General features: G+C 39.4%; 1 protein-coding gene across 3 annotated transcripts in view; it reads left to right on the top strand.

Annotated features, from left to right (window-relative positions):
- LOC128703154 (A disintegrin and metalloproteinase with thrombospondin motifs 9) overlaps positions 1 to 25496 on the top strand; it is a 1205378-nt gene that overhangs the window by 1054435 nt on the left and 125447 nt on the right. For all 3 annotated transcript variants that reach the window (XM_070103358.1, XM_070103357.1, XM_070103356.1), the window contains exons 15-16: positions 14218 to 14344; positions 21321 to 21472. In XM_070103358.1, coding sequence (XP_069959459.1) covers positions 14218 to 14344; positions 21321 to 21472 — 279 coding nt within the window. The remainder of the gene's footprint in view (positions 1 to 14217; positions 14345 to 21320; positions 21473 to 25496) is intronic.

The following is a 25496-nucleotide window of genomic DNA, read 5'->3' as shown; positions in this document are numbered from 1 at the left end:
TGTGAGATGAGGGACTCTTACTGTGATTGGTTGGGTGGAAGAGTTTGCATAATTTGCATACACATATTGAGTTCTGTTACTAAGGTATGATTTTAGGTAGTTGAGGGAGTGGCCTCTGATACCATAGTGCATTAATTTGGAGTACAGCAGTTCATGGTCGACTGTATCGAAAGCTTTACGTAAATCAATGAAAATGCCCAGCGGGACTTCTTTCTTTTCAAGTGCGGTATATATTAGTTCTAGCATGTGTATGATAGCATCATTTGTGCTTTTATTATTCCTGAATCCAAACTGACAAGGGTTTAATATGTTGTGTGAGATGAGGTAGGAATAAATCCGTCTATGAATTAATTTTTCAAAGATTTTAGAGAGCAGTGGTAAGTTAGATATTGGTCTATAGTTATTCAAGTCAGCTTGGACACCTCCTTTGTGGATCGAAGTGATCCTCGCTATTTTTAGGATTGTTGGGAAGGTAGATGGTTCAATGGATTTGTTAAAGAGTGTTGCAATAATTGGTGACAATACTTGAGAAGCTTTTTTGTACATAAAAGCAGGCAAGTTGTTTATATCTCCTGCCTTCAAAGGTAAGGTATATCAAAGGGGCCTTGTTTTTAAGGGTGTTTATGATAAGCGTAACTTCTATGGGGTTGGTTGGAGCTAGGAATAGTGTATTTGGGTAGGTATCTATGAGGTAGCCTGATGGATGGGTGTTTGCGCTTGGTATTTGTTTGCTAGATTTTTTCCTATGGAGGAGAAGAAAACATTGAGTCTGTTTGCTGTTTCAGTAGGTGTAAGTAGGGGTTCATGTGATTTTGTTAGTTTGATTGTTTTGTTTTTGGATAACTTTTTAGTTCCAAGAATTTCAGATAGTTTTCCAGATTTTTTTCATATCACCTTTGATGTTATGTAATCTATTTTCATAATACAATTTTTTAGACCTTCTTATCAGGCTGGTAAGTGCTGACGAGTAACGTTTAGACTGTTCTCTAGTTATTTGACCCATTCTATACTGTTTTTCATATTTCATATGACTTGAGTGTAAAATGAGAGCAGTGTGTTAGAGTATTGTCAGTGGATAAATTGTTGAGTAAATGCTGGAATGTAAGGAGGGTATCATTTATGGCGGAACTTGTGGAATCAGGTGGGCTTAAACAATGGTATTGGGAAGTACAGTTCAAAAAAATCGAGGAACAGGTGGGGTTTGAACTTATGGCAAATGATCCCTAAAATTCACAAGCCAGTGCATTAACCACTGGGCCAGCTGGGTCTAATAGAGTAAAATAATGAATATTTGAAATTTACCAATCTTTACCTATCTAGACTTAAGTAGTCTGTAAGTATTAGGTTAAGTCTGCCTGAAATGCTTCGGCATGATAGTGGCTTTCTTTGTGCCAGTCAGATTATGGAATGTAATCATACATTGTAACCTTTGCAGAGATAAAGATAAGGATTTTATTTCTTTGTAAAGGTTACAATATGTAATTACAATTTTGGTTTACTAAGTACAAAGAAAGCCACTGTCATGCCAGGGCATTTCGGGCAGAAGAAATAAATTTTTGTATTTGCATTTGTAATAAGATTCATCTATCTAGGCCAAGTGGTTAACACGTTGGCCTGTTACTTTTAGGACCCACTTGCCATGGGTTCTAACCCCACTCATTCCCTGATTTGTTTGCAATTGTGTTATTATGATTTTGTGAGTCATTATGGAAGTACAGTACCTGCACTTTGAGTATTCGAATTGTAATGACCTTACACTTCTGGCAAGGCAGCTGTTGAATAAGTAACAGTGAATGTATTTTCATTTTAGTTAGCTTGGAGGGAGATAGTTCGTCTGTTTCTGGATGTACAGTAAGCTCTTGATTTAGCAAACTTCTGAAATAGACCAAATTCACCAACTTTATTGATTCAAAAATAAAAGATAAAGTCCATTGGTTACAGAATTTTCAGTTATTTTTGTGATCACTGCCAAACAATCTCATCTCTATCCAACCACTTGCTCTTCCCTATTAGTTCATTAAATTAAATTTACATTTTTAGAGAAGCGACTGTTATATATGATCAATATTTATTGGTAGCCACAATAAGAGGAAGGTGAACTACAAGGAATATTTTAGTGGGTTGGGAGAAATAAAATTGAATGAATTAAAGGTGTGGCATGCAAAGAATATGCTACAATTTATTCAATATGGATGGATTTATGAAGGATGAGGTTAATCATAGGATTGATGAGGGAAAAAAGGTGAGTGGTGTGTTGAGGTATATGTGGAGTCAAAAAACATTATCTATGGAGGCAAAGAAAGGAATGTATGAAAGTATAGTAGTACCAACACTCTTATATGGGTGTGAAGCTTGGGTTGTAAATGCAGCAGCGAGGAGGCGGTTGGAGGCAGTGGAGATGTCCTGTCTAAGGGCAGTGTGTGGTGTAAATATTATGCAGAAAATTCAGAGTGTGGAAATTAGGAGGTGTGGAGTTAACCCTTTGACTGTCGAAGGGCCCAATCCTGAAGTTGCTCCTGGTGTCGCAAAATATTCGAAAAAAAAAAAATTATTTTTTCTTATGAAATGATAGAGAATCTTTTCCCGATTGTAAAGACACCAAAAAAACGAAATTTGATGGAAAACTGACGGAATTACGCTCTCGCGAAGTTAGCGACTTCGGCGATATTTAAAAATCGGCAATTTCGCCCACTTTGAGCCCTATTTTCGGCTAATTCCGTTATTCCAGTCAACCAAACTCATAACTATTTCTTCAGAACTCTATTTTTTCTATCGATTGAGCACAAGAAACTGCCCATTTACCGATTTCAACTACCCAATAACATGGTCAGAAATTTGCAATTTGGCCAATTTCACGAAAATTAAAAAATACGACAATTTCAAAATAAGGTCCAGAATGAACAATGCAGACATTCCTGGCTCTAAAATAAGATTTTCTTTGTTCATCAGTCATGTCTCCAGGTCCCTGTGATATTACTCTTGCTTTTTATTTTGAAATTTTATTCAAACAAAAAATAGAAGATTTACTGTTATGCAGACTACTGCAATACTGTAATAATTGTAAAAATTACATCAACCCATTCATGACTGCGTATTAGAATGGCTATTTGGACATTTATTGGACAATGACATCATTTGTTTACTTTTGAACATCGGCAAAAATCAAACATTTCCTGTACTTTGTGCTCCATTTCCAGGTTCTTTTTATAGTAAAATTAATCAAAATCACCTCCATTTCTATAATATAGTTTCCATTCTATCAAATGAGACCATGAAAACGAGAATACAACCACAAATACTATACGAAAATAGACCACAAAGTCGGCATTTTAATTAAAAAAAACGGTCGGAGTTTTTTTTTTCTCATTATGCACTGCGTGCTCCAGGATTTTTTTTATGTGGTGCACACTGACCACACAGACCCATTCTCTCACATGTGGGCCTACTAGCTTTCTCCTGCCTGATTTGAAGCCGCTAGAATTTATGAGTATATATACGTCAAACACGGTACCTCACAAACGTATATATACGGCCGCGACAGTCAAAGGGTTAATAAAAGTATTAGTCAGAGGGTTGAAGAGGGGTTGTTGAGGTGGTTTGGTCATTTAGAGAGAATGGATCAAAGTAGAATGACATGGAGAGCATTTAAATCTGTAGGAGAAGGAAGGCGAGGTAGGGGTCATCCTCGAAAAGGTTGGAAGGAAGGGGTAAGGGAGGTTTTGTGGGTGAGGGGCTTGGACTTCCAGCAGGCGTGCATGAACGTGTTCGATAGGAGTGAATGGAGACGAATGGTATTTGGGACCTGACGATCTGTTGGAGTGTGAGCAGGGTAATATTTAGTGAAGGGCAATGTGTGGTGTAAATATTATGCAGAAAATTCGGAGTGTGGAAATTAGGAGAAGGTGTGGAGTTAATAAAAGTATTAGTCAGAGGGCAGAAGAGGGGTTGTTGAGGTGGTTTGGTCATTTAGAGAGAATGGATCACAGTAGAATGACATGGAAAGCATATAAATCTATAGGGGAAGGAAGGCGGGGTAGGGGTCGTCCTCGAAAGGGTTGGAGAGAGGGGGTAAAGGAGGTTTTGTGGGTAAGGGGCTTGGACTTCCAGCAAGCGTGCGTGAGCGTGTTAGATAGGAGTGAATGGAGACGAATGGTACTTGGGACCTGACGATCTGTTGGAGTGTGAGCAGGGTAATATTTAGTGAAGGGATTCAGGGAAACCGGTTATTTTCATATAGTCGGACTTGAGTCCTGGAAATGGGAAGTACAATGCCTGCACTTTAAAGGAGGGGTTTGGGATATTGGCAGTTTGGAGGGATATGTTGTGTATCTTTATATGTTTATGCTTCTAGACTGTTGTATTCTGAGCACCTCTGCAAAAACAGTGATAATGTGCGAGTGTGGTGAAAGTGTTGAATGATGATGAAAGTATTTTCTTTTTGGGGATTTTCTTTCTTTTTTGGGTCACCCTGCCTCGGTGGGAGACGGCCGACTTGTTGAAAAAAAAAAAAAAAAAAATTCAGGGAAACCAGTTATTTTTATATAGCCAGACTTGAGTCCTGGAAATGGGAAGTACAGTGGACCCCCGGTTAACGAACTTTTTTCATTCCAGTAGTATGTTCAGGTGCCAGTACTGACCGAATTTTTTCCCATAAGGAATATTGTGAAGTAGATTAGTCCATTTCAGACCCCCAAACATACATGTACAAACGCACTTACATAAATACACTTACATAATTGGTCGCATTTGGAGGTGTTCGTTAAGCGGGGGTCCACTGTACAATGCCTGCACTCTAAAGGAGGGGTTCGGGATATTAGCAGTTTGGAGGGATATGTTGTGTATCTTTATACGTATATGCTTCTAAACTGTTGTGTTCTGAGCACCTCTGCAAAAGCAGTGATTATGTGTGAGTGAGGTGAAAGTGTTGAATGATCTGGAGAGTTTATCTGGAGAGAGTTCCGGGGATCAACGCCCCCACGGCCCGGTCTGTGACCAGGCCTCCTTAGGTCAGTGTCCCAGGATGCGACCCACACCAGTCGACTAACACCCAGGTACCCATTTTACTGATGGGGAACATAGACAACAGGTGGAAAGAAACACGTCCAATGTTTCTACTCTGGCTGGGAATCGAACCCAGGCCCTCACCGTGTGAAGCGAGAGCGTTAACCACCATGAAAGTATTTTCTTTTTGGGGATTTTCTTTCTTTTTGGGTCACCCTGCCTCGGTGGGAGACGGCCGACTTGTTGGAAAAAAAAAAAAAAAACTCACACTCTCATATAGTCTGCCTCGCAACCAGCGAACTGGGTGCTAAGGGTTTAACGATCAATAGGGTACCCATCGTTAAATCAGTACCTTGGTTCATTGACCAATCACAGGCAAGCCTGCCAAAGCTGAAGCAACGTGGTTCACTTGCGGTAAGCACTAGCAGACTTTCCTACCTGCTGGTTGAGTACTGTGCACTCTCTCTGGCTTCTGCTTTACCATCTGTCACTGTGGTGTACACTTGTTATTCTTTCTGTACATATTGTACATACCTGTATATAGTGGGTGAAGGCAAATATACATCGTAGTCTACTGCTGAGCTTGTTTGCTCCAATTCCCATTACGACCAGGTCTCACAGGCCATTTATTGCCTGAGTTAGTAATAGGAGGAAATGCATTGTGAAAAGACAGAACGAGAGGTGGCAGGGTGACTGTTGGTGAAATAGTTACTAAGGGTGAAAAGGGCAGTGGATTACTGCTGGTTGAAAGGTTACTAAGAGTGGAAGGAGCAGTGGAAGGGTTACTGCTAGTCAAATGGTTACTAAGGGTGGAATGGTCAGTGAAAGGGTTACTGCTGGTTGAAGGGTTACTAAGGGTGGAAAGGGAAGTGGAAGGGTTACTGCTGCTTGAAGGATGACTAAAGGTTGAAAGGACAGTGGAAAGGCAGCTAGTGTATAGTGTGTATTTAAAAAGATGCAGTGCTAGAGTGAGGAGCAGAGATGTGTGTGTGTGTGATTATGTATTAAAATGAATGCAAGAAGGAAGATGAATAATTGGTAGAGTGATAAAATAAAAATGGTGGTAAGGAAGAGCCTTATTGTACCTCTTCTTAAAGCTATGTATTGATCCTGCCTCTACTACTACACTCTCCAGAGAAAGTGTGTGTGTGTGTGGTTATATATGCATGAAAGAAAGTAAGATATCTAAGGTGTAAAGTTTATAGAAGTCTGCTGAGTATACTGGGTAAAAAGCATGGTGGATTTATTAATAAAAGAATTAAGGTATGACAGAAAGTAAGATTGCAGAAGAACAAGGATGATTTAGGAAGGTGTGGGATGTGTAGACCAAGTGTTGACAATGAATCTTATAAGTGAACAATGCTTATAAAGGTAAGGAACTGCTTGTCATTTATGAATTAACCAAAGTCATATGATAAGATGGATAGGGGAGTAATGACAGGTATTACATATGTATGGAATAGGTGGTAGGTTATTAAAAACAGTAGTTTTTTCTATATAGAAAGTGAGGATAAGGTTAGGCTATACGGGAGATAGAGGAAAGGACTATAAACCATACCATGGGCGGGGTTGTTTGCAATTGTGTCATTACGATTTCATGAGTCAGGAAAGGACTATTTCCCAGTAGAACTGGGCCTTTGACAGGGATGTATGATGGCACTGTGTTTTTTAACATTTTTATAGGTGGGGTTATAAAAGAAGTGAATGCTAGGGTGTTAGGAAAAGTGTTTGGTTTAAAAGATAACAGATCTGATACAGAGTGGGAACTGTCACATTAGAACATAAGAAGAAGCACTGTAGCAGGCCTGCTGTCCCATGCTAGGCAGGTTCAACTTAAACCCATCCACACTCACTCATGTATTTGTCTAACCTATTTTTAAAACTACACAACGTTTTAGCTTCAATGACACTACTCAGGAGTTTGTTCCACTCATCCACAATGCTATTACCAGTTTTTTTTTACATTCTAAAGAAAAATTACAAAGGTTTGTGGAGGTGTGTGGGAGGGTATGTAAAAGATGGAAATTAAAAGTGACATCGGAAAGAGCAAGGTGATGAATGACAAAAATTCTAGGCAATGATGATGGATAACCTGAATAAGAATGCATGTATGCTTATTGCTGGCAGGTGCCACAGTTATAAATTGTGCAGTTGGCTGCTTTAAATTTAGTGATGAAAGTGCAACTCGATCATGCTTCTGCTGCTTCTGTTGGGAATATTCCTGCACAGTGAAGGAAATTATTTCTGAGGGTTGCTATGATCCACAGCAAGTGTTTAATGTTGACGAGACAAGTCTTTGTTGGAAGAAGATGCTGTTTAGAACTTACATCATTCAGAAAGAGAAAAGTACACCTGGATTCAAGGCAGCAAAGGATTGTTTTAGCTTGGTTTTGTATGCTAATGCATCAGGTGACTTTAAGTATAAATCCATGTTTACTTATTGCTTTAAAAGGTAAAGATAAAAGCAGTTTGCCCATTATTTGGAGGTCTAACCAGTCAAGATGAGCATGAGAAAGGAGGAACATTGCAGCAGGCCTACTGGCTCATACTAGGCAGGTTCTTCTCAAACCCAAACCTACTAACAAAAATACTTGGACAAGGGTATTGTTTCTTCATTGGATCAAGCAATATATTATTCCTTAAGTCATGTTTACCATAATAGTAAGAACCTTGCACTCAAGATTCTCTTCACACTTTAAAAAAATCCCATACTCATCCTCAGTTCTTGGAGGATGTGCACCCACATGTGAAAATTGTGCATTAATGGCAAATATAACATTTTTGAAGAACAAAAAGGCACAATACCATGACGGGAACAATGCACTTATGAGAAAGAAACTTATGACAATGTTTCGGTCTGAATTGGACCAAAACATCGTCATCAGTTTCTTTCTCCCGTGTATGGGTTATTTGTGTTTAACATCTTTGACACAACCACTGGATCAAAGAGTTATTGAGAAATATAAGTGCAGCTACACATGCTTGGTGATGTGGAAGCCCAACGCAGCAGTTGACCCAGACTCTCACCTCGGAGTGCCAGAGTACTGGCATAATTTTATATTGCAGATGCATTTAACTATGTCAGAAGTGCATTGAATGAAGCACCCTAATTGACATTAAATGCAAGCTGTAGAAAATTATGGCCTAATATGGCGAATAATTTCACAGGTTTTCCCATCTGTAGAAAGAAATTGATCTGGCAAGGAGATTGACAGACGAGGGATTTGGAGATAAGGAGCCAGGAGATGATGAGAAAGAAAATAGTCAAGAGGAAATGGTGGTGGAGCTCAGTTGCTGGATAGAAGAGAGGCAAATAAGAGACGAGGATGAGGTAGAAGAGCCTGCAGAAAAACGGCTAACAGTGCAGTAGTCATGTGAGCAGTTCCACATTACTGCAAAGTTCCAGACATTTGTACTGAAGAGGACCCTGATACAATGAGAAGCATTGCTCTGAGGTGGAGTCTGGAGCAGTTGATGATACCTTACCATCACCTCTGAGGTGGAGTTTAGAGCATCTGATGATACCTTACAATTACCTCTGAGGTGGAGTTTAGAGCATCTGATGATACCTTACCATTACCTCTGAGGTGGAGTTTAGAGCATCTGATGATACCTTACCATTACCTCTGAGGTGGAGTTTAGAGCAACTGATGATACCTTACCATTACCTCTGAGGTGGAGTTTAGAGCATCCGATGATACCTTACCATTACCTCTGAGGTGGAGTTTAGAGCATCTGATGATACCTTACCATTACCTCTGAGGTGGAGTTTAGAGCATCTGATGATACCTTACCATTACCTCTGAGGTGGAGTTTAGAGCATCTGATGATACCTTACAATTACCTCTGAGGTGGAGTTTAGAGCATCTGATGATACCTTACCATTACCTCTGAGGTGGAGTTTAGAGCATCCGATGATACCTTACCATTACCTCTGAGGTGGAGTTTAGAGCATCTGATGATACCTTACCATTACCTCTGAGGTGGAGTTTAGAGCATCTGATGATACCTTACCATTACCTCTGAGGTGGAGTTTAGAGCATCTGATGATACCTTACAATTACCTCTGAGGTGGAGTTTAGAGCATCTGATGATACCTTACCATTACCTCTGAGGTGGAGTTTAGAGCATCTGATGATACCTTACCATTACCTCTGAGGTGGAGTTTAGAGCATCTGATGATACCTTACCATTACCTCTGAGGTGGAGTTTAGAGCATCTGATGATACCTTACCATTACCTCTGAGGTGGAGTTTAGAGCATCTGATGATGATACCTTACCATTACCTCTGAGGTGGAGTTTAGAGCAACTGATGATACCTTACCATTACCTCTGAGGTGAAGTCTAGAGCTGGTGATGATACCTTACCATCAGCTGTTTAAATTTCTTTGGGGTAAAATAAAGCAGAAGTACACTTCAGAACACCTGAACACTCCAGTACAACCATCATTCGAAAAGCCTCAACCAATTATCCACAACCATTCACCTTAGCCTAGTAAGGCCACACCATTCTTCTCCACTCCTCTCTAGATTTACAAAATCATAATAAGACTATTGCAAACAAACCACGGAGTGGCTTACACACTCACCTTGAGTTTTAGGTCTCATTTGCCATGGGTTCAAACCCCACCCATTCCATGGTTTTTTCCCTCCTAGGATCATTGACATGCACCAGCAACCAGAATATGAAGTAAGAAATCATTAATTTGTGTAACTTTTTTAGCTACATTTTTTTTTTTTTTTCAACAAGTTGGCCGTCTCCCACCGAGGCAGGGTGACCCAAAAAAAGAAAGAAAATCCCCAAAAAGAAAATACTTTCATCATCATTCAACACTTTCACCACACTCGCACATTATCACTGTTTTTGCAGAGGTGCTCAGAATACAACAGTTTAGAAGCATACACATATAAAGATACACAACATATCCCTCCAAACTGCCAATATCCCAAACCCCTCCTTTAAAGTGCAGGCATTGTACTTCCCATTTCCAGGACTCAAGTCCGACTATATGAAAATAACTGGTTTCCCTGAATCCCTTCACTAAATATTACCCTGCTCACACTCCAGCAGATCATCAGGTCCCAAGTACCATTTGTCTCCATTCACTCCTATCTAACACGCTCACGCACGCTTGCTGGAAGTCCAAGCCCCTTGCCCACAAAACCTCCTTTACCCCCTCTCTCCAACCCTTTTGAGGATGACCCCTATCCCACCTTCCTTCCCCTACAGATTTATATGCTTTCCATGTCATTCTACTTTGATCCATTCTCTCTAAATGACCAAACCACCTCAACAACCCCTCTTCTGCCCTCTGACTAATACTTTTAACTCCACACCTTTTCCTAATTTCCACACTCCGAATTTTCTGCATAATATTTACACCACACACTGCCCTTAAACAGGACATCTCCACTGCCTCCAACCGTCTCCTCGCTGCTGCATTTACCACCCAAGCTTCACACCCATATAAGAGTGTTGGTACTACTATACTTTCATACATTCCCTTCTTTGCCTCCATAGATAACGTTTTTTGACTCCACATATACCTCAGCGCACCACTCACCTTTTTTCCCTCATCAATTCTACATGTATTTTATTTTAAATATTATATTCACCTAATTTCATTAGTTTTTTTTTTTTTTTTTTTTTTTTTTTTTTTTGATAACCTGCAATGTGATCATGTGTTAGGTGAGAGTCTGCTTTATATATGGTATATAGATCTATCCCTACCTCATCTTACACAACATATTAAACCCTTGTCAGTTTGGATTCAGGAATAATAAAAGCACAAATGATGCTATCATACACATGCTAGAACTAATATACAGTGGACCCCCGCATAATGATTACCTCCGAATGCGACCAATTATGTAAGTGTATTTATGTAAGTGCGTTTGTACGTGTATGTTTGGGGGTCTGAAATGGACTAATCTACTTCACAATATTTCTTATGGGAACAGATTCGGTCAGTACTGGCACCTGAACATACTTCTGGAGTGAAAAAATATCGTTAACCGGGGGTCCACTGTATACCGCACTTGAAAAGAAAGAAGTCCTGCTGGGAATTTTCATTGATTTACGTTAAGCTTTTGATACAGTCGACCATGAACTGCTGTACTCTAAATTAACACACTGTGGTATCAGAGGTCACTCCCTCAAGTACCTAAAGTCATACCTTAGTAGCAGAAGTCAATATGTGTACACAAATGGGGCAAACTTTTCTACCCAACCAATCACAGTAGGAGTACCACAGGGAAGTGTCCTTGGACCACTCCTCTTTCTCATCTACATCAGTGATCTACCAAATGCATCACAGCTACTCAAACCCATATTATTTGCATATGACACTACATATGTCTTCTCCCATCCAAACCCAGTCATGCTAGCAAATAATGTCAATGCTGAATTGCGGAAAATATGTGCCTGGATGATGACTAATAAACTTACCCTGAATACTGATAAAACCTATTTCATTCAGTTTGGAAACAGAGCTGCAAATGTTCCACTTAACATAACGCTAAACGAATCACCAGTCACAAGACTTGCAGAGGGAAAATTCCTAGGTATCCACCTTGACAGTAGCCTTAAGTTCCAGACACATACACAACAAATCACCAAGAAAATCTCTAAGACTGTAGGCATACTATCAGAGATAAGGTACTACGTTCCACAATCAGCTCTCCTGGCACTGTATCATTCACTCATATACCCTTATCTCACATATGGAATCTGCATGGGGATCAACAGTATCCAATCACCTATGACCTCTAATAACCCAGCAAAAGGCAGCAGTCAGAATGATGATAAATTCCCACTCCTGACAGCATACTCCACCAATTTTCAAAAGTCTAAATCTGCTCACCATTAAGAACATCCATGCTTATTCATGTGCCTACTACATACACAGAACATTACACGCAAATATAAACCCTCCACTCAAACTTCTCCTCACCAACCTTAACAGGATACATGACCATCACACAAGACACAGATCTCTTTTTGATTTACCCTGTGTCCATATCACACTGTGTAAGAACTCTATGCACATAAAGGGCCCCAAAATATGGAATTCATTACCAGAAGATACTAAAGTAACCCAGTCTGAAAATCAATTTAAGACTCTTCTCAAAAGCCACTTAATCACCCTAGACTAAATGCTCAATACTCAGTAGAATTCCCATACTCAATACGTATTCCCATATCATAATTTCAATAATTACTTTTGAACCTATTATCCATTGCCGACAGGAATATAATTGAATCATTGTTTCACAAAAAGCATTTTTTTATATATGAATATGTATATCTTTTGTTTTATGTAAATTAGATTCACTTATAATTAATAAATCTACTGTACAACTATGATATACAGTGGACCCCCGGTTAACGATATTTTTTCATTCCAGAAGTATGTTCAGGTGCCAGTACTGACCGAATTTGTTCCCATAAGGAATATTGTGAAGTAGATTAGTCCATTTCAGACCCCCAAACATACACGTACAAACACACTTACATAAATACACTTACATAATTGGTCGCATTGGGAGGTGATCGTTAAGCGGGGGTCCACTGTAATTCTTTAGTGTTAAGTAGTCTGTAAGCCAATAATGTTAAGTCGGCCCATAATGCCTAGGCATAATAGAGGCTCTCTTTGCATTGCAACCCATTATTGTAAATACATAATTTCAATGTACTATTTGCAAAGACATAAATAAATAAATAAATATACACTACACATCAAGCATCACTACACTCCACATCTAACATCACCACACATCTACCAAAACTACACATCTGTCACCACTGTAATACACATCTACCACAAATATTATCTCAGACCTACAGAGGATTTGAACCTATGCACCTCGCTCTCCAACAGTGTCAAGCACACAGTAATTAAGAAAGAACAAAAAGGCACAATACTGTGACTGGAACAATACACAGATGACCTACACATAGGAGAAAGAAGCTTATGACAATGTTTCACTCTGACTTGGACCATTAACTAGTCACTAGTGTGGCTAATTAATGGTTCAGTTGGACCAAAATGTTGTAATAAATTTCTTACTTCTATGAACAAGTTATTTGTGTACATTAATTCAGTCACAGCCAATCCCCAAGTTTGGGTGGCCAGCAAAGATTGGCTTCCATCGGCATAATGCTCCTGGGTTTGTGAAGCACTAAACCCACGTGGGTCATTCACCACAAGGAACAGTGGAGACTTGATCCTCCATCCGCTAATCTTGAGACAGATACATTAACTAACTGCACTCATGGAGTGAGTTAATGCCTTAGTACTGTAGTGGCTACAAATGGGTAATCATACACTCGCATGTATAATTAAGATATACACTGTGAGCAAGGTAACATTTATGAAGGGATTCTAGGAAACCAGTTAGTCAGATTTGAGTTCTGGAGTTGGGGAGTATAGTGGGATGATACAGTTCAACAGGAGGTTGGGATAGTACAGTTCAACAAGGGAGTGGGGATAATACAGTTCAACAAGGGAGTGGGGATAATACAGTTCAACAAGGGAGTGGGGATAATACAGTTCAACAAGGGAGTGGGGATAATACAGTTCAACAAGGGAGTGGGGATAATACAGTTCAACAAGGGAGTGGGGATAATACAGTTCAACAAGGGAGTGGGGATAATACAGTTCAACAAGGGAGTGGGGATAATACAGTTCAACAAGGGAGTGGGGATAATACAGTTCAACAAGGGAGTGGGGATAATACAGTTCAACAAGGGAGTGGGGATAATACAGTTCAACAAGGGAGTGGGGATAATACAGTTCAACAAGGGAGTGGGGATAATACAGTTCAACAAGGGAGTGGGGATAATACAGTTTAACAAGGGAGTGGGGATAATACAGTTCAACAAGGGCGTGGGGATAATACAGTTCAACAAGGGAGTGGGGATAATACAGTTCAACAAGGGAGTGGGGATAATACAGTTTAACAAGGGAGTGGGGATAATACAGTTCAACAAGGGCGTGGGGATAATACAGTTCAACAAGACATCTGAAATGTAATGCCAGCACACTTCTGGCAAGACTGCAATTGACTAAATGACAGTGAATGAGTTTCCTATGTTCTTGCTCACTCTGCCTCGGTGGGAAATGGCCAGTGTGTTAAATAAAAAATATAAAATGTGATCCATACAATGAGATATATTTACAGCTAGTTTAGTAATGAATACTTTATTTCTTCAGATCCTGTCAGTGGGCAACTTGAACCCACCCTACATTGCATATAGTTACACAAAATCAAATTTGCATTCAAATGAAAATTATTTCTGGCGATTAAGTGACTGGACCAATTGTTCCGAGCCTTGCAGTGGTAAGTAAAAAAAAATTATTCATATTAAGTTAATGATAGTTGTAAGATGAAAACAAGCACACTATTATTATTATTATTATTATTTTTATTATTATTATTATTATTATTATTACATATTATTATTATTATTGTTGTAATCAGTTTAAGCACTACATCTGAAAAAGGTCATACAGTGTTGCAGGGAGGGATGTGCAAAAGCAGGAATGTGCTAAGGATAGGAGTGCATAGGGGTCAGAGTGCATAGGGGCAAGGGAGTGCGAGGGTAGGGGTTAGTGGAGGTAGGTGAGTGTGCAAGAATAAAATTTAAATCAGAGTTTGTGCAGTAGGTCAGTTTCTGTTATAAAAAAAAAAAGTAACAGAGTCTGCATCATAGGTGGGACTCAGTGAGGATGTTCTAGTAAATGTGTTGGGGACAGTGAAGACATTGGAAGTGAATTGGAAATTGGCACACCAATGCAAATGTTTCCCCTTACATCATTTTTTTATACCAGTTCTCCCCATAGTTGTAACTATTTGAAATTAGTAGTTATTTATAAAAATATTTAAACTGCTTTTTATGTTCATTGAAGAGATAACATTATATTCATGTAGGGGCCCTACAGTGTCTAGGGAATTCAAATTCAAAATTCAAATTCAAAATTCTTTATTTCTTTTACGCAATACGCAGATAATAGTTTACATGTAACAAAATCTTGTTCACCACAAAAGAAAGCCACTAGCATGCGGTGCATTTTGGGCAGACTAATCCTAATTCTTAAACATTACTAAAGAACTAGACATAGATAATTCAATAGGATTTCTTAAATGCACAAAAAAGCATGGTAAGTAAATGAACAATAGTACAGTTTTAAAAATGTGAATTAATGCAGCGGTACCTCAGGATACAAACTTATACAATACAATACAATTTTTATTTCTTTGCAAGTTTGCATTGAGATTCTGTAGTTACAATAATGAGTTGCAGTGCAAAGAGAGCAACTATCATGCCATGGAATTATGGGCAGACTAAATTAATGGCTACAGACTACTTAATACAGTGGATCCCCGCATAACGATTTTAATCCGTGCAAGAGGGGTAATTGTTATGCGAAATAATCGCTATCTGAATGAATTTTCCCCATAAGAAATAATGGAAATAAAATTAATCCGTGCAAGACACCCAAAAGTATGAAAAAAAATTTTTTTTACCACATGAAATGTTAATTTTAATACACACAAACTGAAAAAGGCATGCACACTTACATGACACTTACTTTTATTGAAGATCTGGTGATGATTGATGGGATGGGAGGAGGGGAGAGAGAGTGTTAGTGTTTAGAAGGGGAATCCCCTTCCATTAAGACTTGAGGTGGCAAGTCCTTTTCTGGGGTTACTTCCCTTCTTCTTTTAATGCCACTAGGACCAGCTTCAGAGTCACTGGACTTCTTTCGCACAACATATCTGTCCATAGTGGCCTGTACCTCTCGTTCCTTTATCACTTCCCTAAAGTGTTTCACAACATTGTCAGTGTAATAATCACCAGCACGGCTTGCAATAGCTGTGTGAGGGTGATTTTCATCCATGAAGGTTTGCACTTCAAGCCACTTTGCACAGATTTCCTTTATCTTTGTAGTAGGCAACTTCTTCAATTTCTCTCTCCCCTCCTCTGAACCAGTTTCCTCAGGTCTGGCCTCTTGCTGTTGAAGTTGATCTATCAGCTCATCAGTGGTTAGTTCTTCATTGTCCTCCTCCACCAACTCTTCCACATCCTCCCCACTAACCTCCAACCCCAAGGACTTTCCCAATGCCACAATGGATTCCTCAACTGGAATAATCCTCTCAGGGTTAGCCTCAAACCCTTCAAAATCCCTTTTGTCTACACATTCTGGCCACAGTTTCTTCCAAGCAGAGTTCAAGGTCTTCTTAGTCACTCCCTCCCAAGCCTTACCTATAAGGTTTACACAATTGAGGATATTAAAGTGCTCTCTCCAAAACTCTCTTAGAGTCAGTTGAGTTTCTGAGGTCACTACAAAGCACCTTTCAAACAGAGCTTTTGTGTACAGTTTTTTGAAGTTTGCAATAACCTGCTGGTCCATGGGCTGCAGGAGAGGAGTGGTATTAGGAGGCAAAAACTTCACCTTAATGAAGCTCATGTCCCCATAAAGTCACTCTGCCACGTCTGTAGGATGACCAGGGGCATTGTCTAACACCAGGAGGCACTTAAGGTCTAATTTCTTTTCAGTTAGGTAATCTTTCACATTGGGGGCAAATGCATGGTGTAACCAGTTATAGAAAAAGTCCCTAGTGACCCATGCCTTACTGTTTGCCCTCCACAGCACACACAAATTATCCTTGAGGACATTCTTTTGCCTGAACGCTCTGGGAGTTTCAGAGTGATACACTAATAAAGGCTTAACTTTGCAATCACCACTAGCATTGGCACACATCAACAAAGTAAGCCTGTCTTTCATAGGCTTATGTCCTGGGAGTGCCTTTTCCTCCTGAGTAATGTAGGTCCTGCTTGGCATTTTCTTCCAGAACAGGCCTGTTTCATCACAATTAAACACTTGTTCAGGTTTCAGTCCTTCACTGTCTATGTACTCCTTGAATTCCTGCACATATTTTTCAGCCGCTTTGTGGTCCGAACTGGCAGCCTCACCATGCCTTATCACACTATGGATGCCACTACGCTTCTTAAATCTCTCAAACCAACCTTTGCTGGCCTTAAATTCACTCACATCATCACTAGTTGCAGGCATTTTTTTAATTAAATCCTCATGCAACTTCCTAGCCTTTTCACATATGATCGCTTGAGAGACGCTATCTCCTGCTAGCTGTTTTTCATTTATCCACACCAATAAGAGTCTCTCAACATCTTCCATCACTTGCGATCTTTGTTTCGAAAACACAGTTAAACCTTTGGCAAGAACAGCTTCCTTGATTGTCTTTCTGGTGCCCACAATAGTAGCGATGGTTGATTGGGGTTTCTTGTACAACTTGACTAGGTCGGCGATACGCACTCCACTTTCATACTTATCAATGATCTCTTTCTTTATTTCTATTGGAATTCTCACCCTTATTGGTGTACGGTTGGCACTAGAAGCTTTCTTGGGGCCCATGGTCACTTATTTTCCAGAAACAGCACCGAAAACACTGTAATAATACGAAATATTCTGAGTGTATGCTTGGATGTTACCGCGGAGGCTGGCTGGTAAACAATGGCACGGGCGGCACATGTGAGGCTGGCTGAGGGCGCACATTGGACGCGTCTCGGACGAAAATCGGTGAGCGGGTTTTTAATCGGTATGCGCGGCAAAATTTTTGCGATTAAAGCAAGCGGTATGCGGATTAATCGCTATGTGATGCCATCGTTATGCGGGGGTCCACTGTACTAGAGAAATTCGTTCCAGAAGGCTGTTCGAGTGCTGATACCGAACGAATTTGTTCCCATAAGGAATAATGTAAATTAGATTAATCTATTTCAGACCTCAAAAAATGCACTTACAAAAGCACTTACATAAATACACTTACATAATTGTTGAAGTTCTGAGCTGTTCGTATCCTGAGGTACCACTGTATTTCAGACTGATTCAGTGATCGCAGTTAAGTAGGATTTCTTACATAGTTAACCCCTTGACTGTCACAACCCCAAGTCCTGAGGTGTCTCCTGGTGTCGCAAAATTTCAAAAAAAAAAAAAATAATTATTGTTTCTTATGAAATGATAGAGAATCTTTTCCCGATTGTAATGACACCAAAAGAACGAACGAAATGTGATGGAAAACTGATGGAATTACGCTCTCGCTAAGTTAGCGACCTTGACAATATTTACGAATCTGCGATTTCGCCCACTTTGAGCCCTATTTTCAGCTAATTCCATTGTTCCAGTCGACCAAACTCATAGCTATTTCTTTAGAACTCCATTTTTTTCTATCGACTGAGTACAAGAAACTGCCCATTTACCGATTTCAACTACCCAATATTGTGGTCAGAAATTTGCAATTTGGCCAATTTCATGAAAATTAAAAAATATGAGTTTCAGAATAGGGTCCAGAATGAACAATGCAGACATTCCTGGCTGTAAAATAACATTTTCTTTGTTCATCACTCACATCTCCAGGCCCCTCTGATATTACTCTTGCTTTCTATTTTTTAATTTTTATTCAAACAAAAAATAAAAGATTTACTGTTATGCAGACTACTGCAATATTGTAATAATTGTATAAATAATGTCAACCCATTCATGACTGCATATTAGAATGGCTACTTGGACATTTATTGGAAAATGACATCATTTGTTTACTTTTGAACATTGGCAGAAATCAAACATTTCCCCTACTTTGAGCTCCATTTCAAGGTTCTTTTCATAGTAAAATCAATCAAAATTACCTCTATTTCTATAGTATGTTTTCTATTCTATCAAATGAGACCAAGAAACTGAGAATACAACCATAAATACTATACGAAAATAGACCACAAAGTCGGCATTTTAATTAAAAAAGCGGTCATTTTTTTTTCTCATGCACTGCGTGCTGCAGGATTTTTTTTTATATGGTACACACAGACCACACAGCCCTATTCTCTCACATGTGGGCCTTCCAGCTTTCTCCTGCTTGATTTGAAGCCGCTAGAATTTATGAGTATGTATACGTCAAAGCGGTAGCTCGTAAGACGTATATATACGACCAAAACAGTCAAAGGGTTAACTCATATTATGTACACAGTAAGAAAAGGTAGCTAATTTATATTTATTTGTATGCTGTACAAAGATAGTATACAGTGGTAACTTGACTTATGAGTGCACCAACTTAAGAGTTTTCCGAGTTACGAGCCGTCACTCAGTTTTTTTTGCTTTGAGTTGAGAGCCAAAATCTGAGTTTTGAGTGAACTTCAGATATGCCACCACTAATTGGCGCAGTGAACGCCACGACATCTGCCCAGCATCCCAGCGTTTTGTGCTTTTTGTGCAGTTATTTTGCCAAATTAATTTTTTCTAACCACGGATCCTAAGAAAGTAAGTGGAAAGGACAGTGCTGAGAAGGAGAGGAGGATGATGTCCATTGAATTAAAGCATGAATTCATAGAAAAACACGAGAAAATCGCTTTTGTTTCAGTGTTTTTCTTATGAAACTAGTGATCTAGTGCAGTTAGCATCACAAACACTAACCAGTGGCTCAGTTGGTAGCACACTCAGCTCACACACTTAGGTCTGTGGTTTGATCCCTGGTATGGGTGGAGACATTAGGATGTGTTTCCTTAAGACACCTACTGTCCTTGTTCACCTATCAGTAAAATAGGTACCTGGGTGTTAGTCAGCTGGTGTGGATTGCATCCTGGGGGCAAAATTTACCTAATTTGCCCAGAATGCTCTGCATAACAAGGAACTTTCTATATAGTAGTATGTCACTGATGTCAGCTATGGTCTGTATACATTGTACATGCACTTGTAGAAATAAAGATTATTATTATCATCATCAGTTCAATACAGAGATGATATATGAGGACAGTACTTGATGAGTTAGTTAAGCTTCAAGAGATAACACAATAAGTATCAGGGGCCCAAGACAGTTCAACATTCTCCCAGCATACATAAGAGGGATTACCAATAAACCTTAGATTGTCTTCAAGAGGGAACTGGATAGACACCTAAAGTCAGTACCTGACCGGTTGGACTTTGGTTCATATGTTGGATTGCGTGCAGCCTGTAGTAATAGCCTCGTTGATCAGGCCCTGATCCACCAGGAGGCCTGGTCATGGACTGGGCCGTGGGGGCGTTGACCCCCAGAACACCCCCCAGGTAGCCTGGAAGCTGGTGTTCAGTACCTGAGTCTGGATGAATCTGAAGCATAGACAGGAAGATGAACTCTTGTGTATTGAAGAGAGATGAGGTGCAGCAGCTGCAGTCACATCACAGGTGAGCGGGACCCACCAGTAAAAATAGGTTGTGCTGAGGTGGTTTGGGCCTTTAAAGAGGCTGGAGCAGATTAGGATGACTAAGAGGTTGTATAAATCTGGGGTGGAAGGAAGGAGAAGGTAGGGGTTGTTCCAGGATTGGTTGGAGGGAAGGTGTGAAGGAGGCTTTGAGTGCTAGGGGCTTGAGCATCCAGCAGGCTTGTGTGAGTGTCTGATTGGATGGAGTGGAGACAAGTTTTTTTTTTTTTTATAACGTAACCTATCGTTAGAGTGTGAGCAAGATAACATTTATGAAAAGATTCAGGAAAACTGGTTAGCTGGACTTGAGTTCTTGAGGAGGGAAATACAGTATAGTACTTGCACTCTGAAAGGGTAGAGATGCTGCACTTCATAGAGCCATTTGTGATATCTGTGGACTTCTGCCAAAACAGCTATTGAGTGAAAGATTGTGAATATGATTCCCTTTTTTTTTGGTGGGACAACCGGCATGGTACAAAGAAAAAGTTCTATTCAGGACAGTTTGCAGTTGGTTTTACAGACAGAATTATAAATATTTACAACAATTCTGAGAGAACATAGTTGATGTGGGCACGTACAGGCATTTGTTGTTAATACAGCACTCACTTTAGAGTGCTTCACTAATACAGCACTTTTCAGTTATATTCATGTTTATTATTTTTGGCATTTGCCTTGCTCTTAAAATGGTTTTTGGCAATTGTCAAAAAAAACAATTATTTATTCTTTTTATTTTTTGTATCTTCTTTTTAAGCCTAGTGCATTTGTGCACTTAATAAATGATAGTTTAAATATGTTTTTGGGCTCTTATATGCACTGGCAAGTGAAAAAAGGCTGTGACTTGCTTTTAAGGCGATATTCGCTTTTCAGCAGCGGCCTGAGACCTATCCTGCCGTATTAGTGAGGTATGCCCATATATGTAGCTGTAACATATAAGCCATTAAATTCAGTGAAACTTTTTACGAAGTGCAGTATCCTGGTCACTAATCAGATAAACCTACTTTAAATAATCAGAAGATTTTACCTAATTCTCACATAAAACTATTATATACTAATGCATTTTTGATGCAGGTAAACGTAAGCGAACTGCGTACTGTGTACGGACAGACACAGGTGTGCAGGTGAAGGACAACCTGTGTTCCCTGCATCATAAACCAGCGACACAGGAGGGGTCCTGTATTCATACTTGTCCAGTCTCCTGGAAGTACAATGATTGGTCAAAGGTAAGTTTTAATTCAGTTGTCTTATACAGTACAGCAGTAAAGAATACAGCCTCTCCTCACTTAACAACAGAGTTCTGTTCCTAAGACCACATCAGTAAATGAATTAGTCACTAAGCAAGGAGCATACTATAATAGTAGTGGGTTTGTGTCAACCATCTTCGATATTCTTTTAACCCTTTCAGTGTAGCACCTGTAATATTACGGCTTGAGAGCCAGTGTTGGTCCCGTAATACTACTCCAAAATTCTAGCTCCTTCAAATCTGGTGGAAGAAAGATGGTAAGCCTATATATGAAAGAATGGGTCTGTGTGGTAAGTGTGTTCAGTACAAAAAATCCAGCAGCACGCAGTGCATAATGAAAAAAAAACATGTTTATGGCTTAAAACAGCAAATTTGCTGTGAATTTTCGTATGGTATTTATGGTTGCATTCTTGTTTTCTTGGTCTCGCTTGATAGAGTGGAATATATATCACAGAAATGGAGATGATTTTGATTGGTTTCACGATGAAAAGTTATTTGAAATTGAGCTCAAACTAGCGAAAATGTTCAATTTTTGCAGATGTTCAAGAGTAAACAAATGATGTCACTGTCCAGTACATGTCCATCTGGCCAATCTAATAAGCAGTCATGAATGGGTTGACATTATTCATACAATTATTATAATTAACTCAAATCAAATTAAATCAAAGTTTATTCTCTATAAGGATTACAATGCGGGGTTTACAGATTTTGGTTATTGTGTGGTTTACATGTAATAAAATACTAATTACAGAGGGGGCCACTAGAACACCTAGCAAGGCTAGGCATTTCAGGCAAACTTAGATTAATTCTTAACCCTAAATTATTACAAATTGTGGAGTAAATTGACTAAATACTAAGTGACTAAATACTAGTTTGTGAGTTTAGCAATGTGAATGCTTTTGTTTTGGCACAATATATCATTTCTATATTGGAGTATCACAGGCAAACTTGTGACTAGTTAGGAATTATTATTTTAAGATTAAGATACGTATTTCTGTGCTTAAAGTCAAATGGGTGAGCGAGTGAGTGTAAGTGTGAACCACCAGGTGGTTTTTATGTAGTTAGTTGATGGGGGTGTATCAGGGAGATAAGATGTTTTCTAATGGTAGTTTTGAAGGTGATGATTGTGTCTGCAGTTCCAGAGTTTTCAGGTAGGGTGTTCCAGATTTTAGGGCCTTTGACATACATTGAATTTTTGTATAGGTTTAGTCGGACATGGGGAATGTCGTAGAGATGTTTGTGTCTGGTGTTATGCTTGTGGGTCCTGTCACAAGTATCAAGAAAGCATTTTAGGTCAAGGTTAATATTGGAATTTAAGGTCCTGTATATATAGATTGCACAGTAGTAAGTGTGGATGTTCTGAACAGGGAGTAAGTTTAGATCTATGAAGAGTGGGGGGGGTGTTGCCAGGGATGGGATTTAGTGATTATTCTTACTGCGGCTTTTTGTTGAATTATCGGCTTTAGGTGTATTGCTGCAGTTGATCTCCAAGCACAAATAGCATAGGTGAGGTATGGATAAATGAGTGAATGTTATAGTGTGAGAAGGGCATTTTGTGGCACGTAGTATCGTATCTTGGAGAGGATCCCAACTGTTTTGGATAGTTTTTTTGATATGTGTTGGATATGGGTGCTGAAATTCAGGTTGTTGTCGAGGTATAGGCCTAGAAATTTGCCCTCATTATGTCTGGCAATTAGAGTGTTGTCGATCTTAATGTTTAGTTGTGCAACACCTGCTCTGTTACCAAACATAATATAGTAGGTTTTGTCAGTGTTAAGTGTAAGTTTATTGGCTGTCAACTAAGTTGATATTTTGAGCAGCTCCTCATTAACAATGGTGTTGAGGGTGGCAAGATTAGGGTGAGAGATGACATAAGTCGTGTTGTCAGCAAAGAGAATGGGTTTCAGGTGTTGGGATACGTTTGAAAGATCATTGATGTAAATGAGGAAGAGCAGGGGTCCAAGGACACTTCCCTGTGGAATTCCAGTATCAAGTGGCCGTGTTGATGATGCTGTGTCTTTAATGGTGACATACTGATACCTATTAGTAAGGTAGGATTTGAAATATGCAAGCTCGTGGCCTCTTATACCATAATGGTCAAGTTTGTGGAGTAGGATGCCGTGGTCTACTGTGTCAAAAGCTTTTCTTAGGTCAGTAAAAATTCCTAGTGGATATTCCTTATTTTCCAATGCTCTGTAAAGCAGATCTAGCATTTTTACAGTTGCATCATTAGTGCTTTTATTTTTCCTGAATCCAAATTGGCAGGGGTTGAGTATGTTTTGTGCCCTTATAAATGAATACAGTCTCCTGTGCACAAGTTTCTCGAAGATTTTGGATAGCAATGGTAAGTTTGATATTGGCCTATAGTTGTTTACATCTGTATGGTCACCACCTTTATGTATAGGTGTAATCCTTGCTGTCTTGAGTAATTTTGGGAAGGTGCTAGTTTCTAGTGACTTGTTAAAAAGTAATGAAATAGCATGTGAAAGGACATGGGCCGCTCGCTTGTACAATAATGGTGGGACATGAGACAGGTTCCCTGAGTTATTTTTAAGTGACTTTATAATCTCAGTGACTTCGGTGGGCTCAGTTGGTACAAGATAGAAGGAATTTGGGAAATTCCCATCTAGATAGTCCCTGGCATGGGTGTTCGTACACGGGATTTTACTGGCAAGATTAGACCCTATGGTTGAGAAAAAGTTGTTTATCTTGTTAGCTGTTTCAGTGGGATGCAGTGGTGTTTCGTTAGGTTTAGTTAGGACAATATTCTTGGCTTTTTTCAGTTTGTGGGTGCCCAGAATCTGAGAGAGTGTTTTCCAGGTCTTTTTTATATCTCCTCTTGTGTCAGTGAATCTGCTGGAGTCGTACAGTTGTTTGGCTTTCTTTATTACTTTGGTGAGAACTGATGAATAGTGTTTAAGAATATCTTTGTGTATTAAGCCCTGTCTATATTGCTTTTCATATTGGTGTTTCTTATCAGTGGATTTCAGAATGCTGCTGGTTAGCCATGGGCAACCGAGCCATTTATTCGTGATCTGTTTTGTTTTTATAGGACATTGTTTGTTGTATAGTCTAAGTAATTTGTTAAGAAAAATGTCTGTCCAATCATCAATACCATTGGCCTTGGAGAATTCTGTAGGCAAGTCAACAGTCTCTAGGTCTGCTGTGCACTTCCTTATTGAGGCCTCGTCATGGAGTCTAAATGAAACTTTGTTGTATTCCAGTGGTGGTTTACTAATATTTGTTAAGAGGAAGGTAGGGTAGTGGTCTGTGATTATCCCTGATTTAAGGGGGGCTAGTATATTTGTCCATATGTGGTCTATTATGGTTGCACTTGTCTCAGTCAGCCTGGTTGGTTTAGTTATTGTTGGTATGAGAAGTGTGTTGTTCATATTGTTGATGAAATCAGTTACTGGCTGATCATCTAGTAGGCCAAGGTTGATATTGAAGTCTCCAGCTAAGAGAAGGTGGTGCTTGTTCATTTGTCTGTTTGTTATTAGTGCCTTTAATTTCTCATTGAAATTTGGGATGTTTGGGTGGGGTATCCGGTAAATGGCACTGATTGTTATAGGTGTCTTAAGGTTTTTTACAGTAAAATTAGCAAAAATGTATTCCCCATATTCATCACTAAAGCAAGTGGTGCTAATACAAGATAGTTTGTTGGAGTAATAGATTGCAATACCACCCCCAACTTGGTATGGTCTGCAGTTGTGGACTGTTGTGTATCCTGGTAGTGGGTAGATATCTATTGTGTCCTGCTTAAGCCAGGTCTCAGTAAGAATAATGCAGGAGAAGGGTGTCTTTAGCGACTCAAGGAGTGCCAGGAAGTCATCATAGTGTTTGCTTAAGGACCTGATGTTGTAGTTAAGAACTTTAGCACTGTTTAGGATAGTTCTGGCTTGTGATGCTGTGTAATAAAGGCAGTTACTTCCCAGTAGGTTTTGATTGGGTGTTATATTGTGGAGGTTTATATCAGGGTCGACGTGATCATTGATCTTCTAGGT

Source organism: Cherax quadricarinatus, chromosome 85 (assembly GCF_038502225.1).
Source record: "Cherax quadricarinatus isolate ZL_2023a chromosome 85, ASM3850222v1, whole genome shotgun sequence".
NCBI lineage: Eukaryota > Metazoa > Arthropoda > Malacostraca > Decapoda > Parastacidae > Cherax > Cherax quadricarinatus.
Note: the sequence above shows the minus strand (reverse complement) of the source record. Positions and strands in the feature narration are given on the sequence as shown.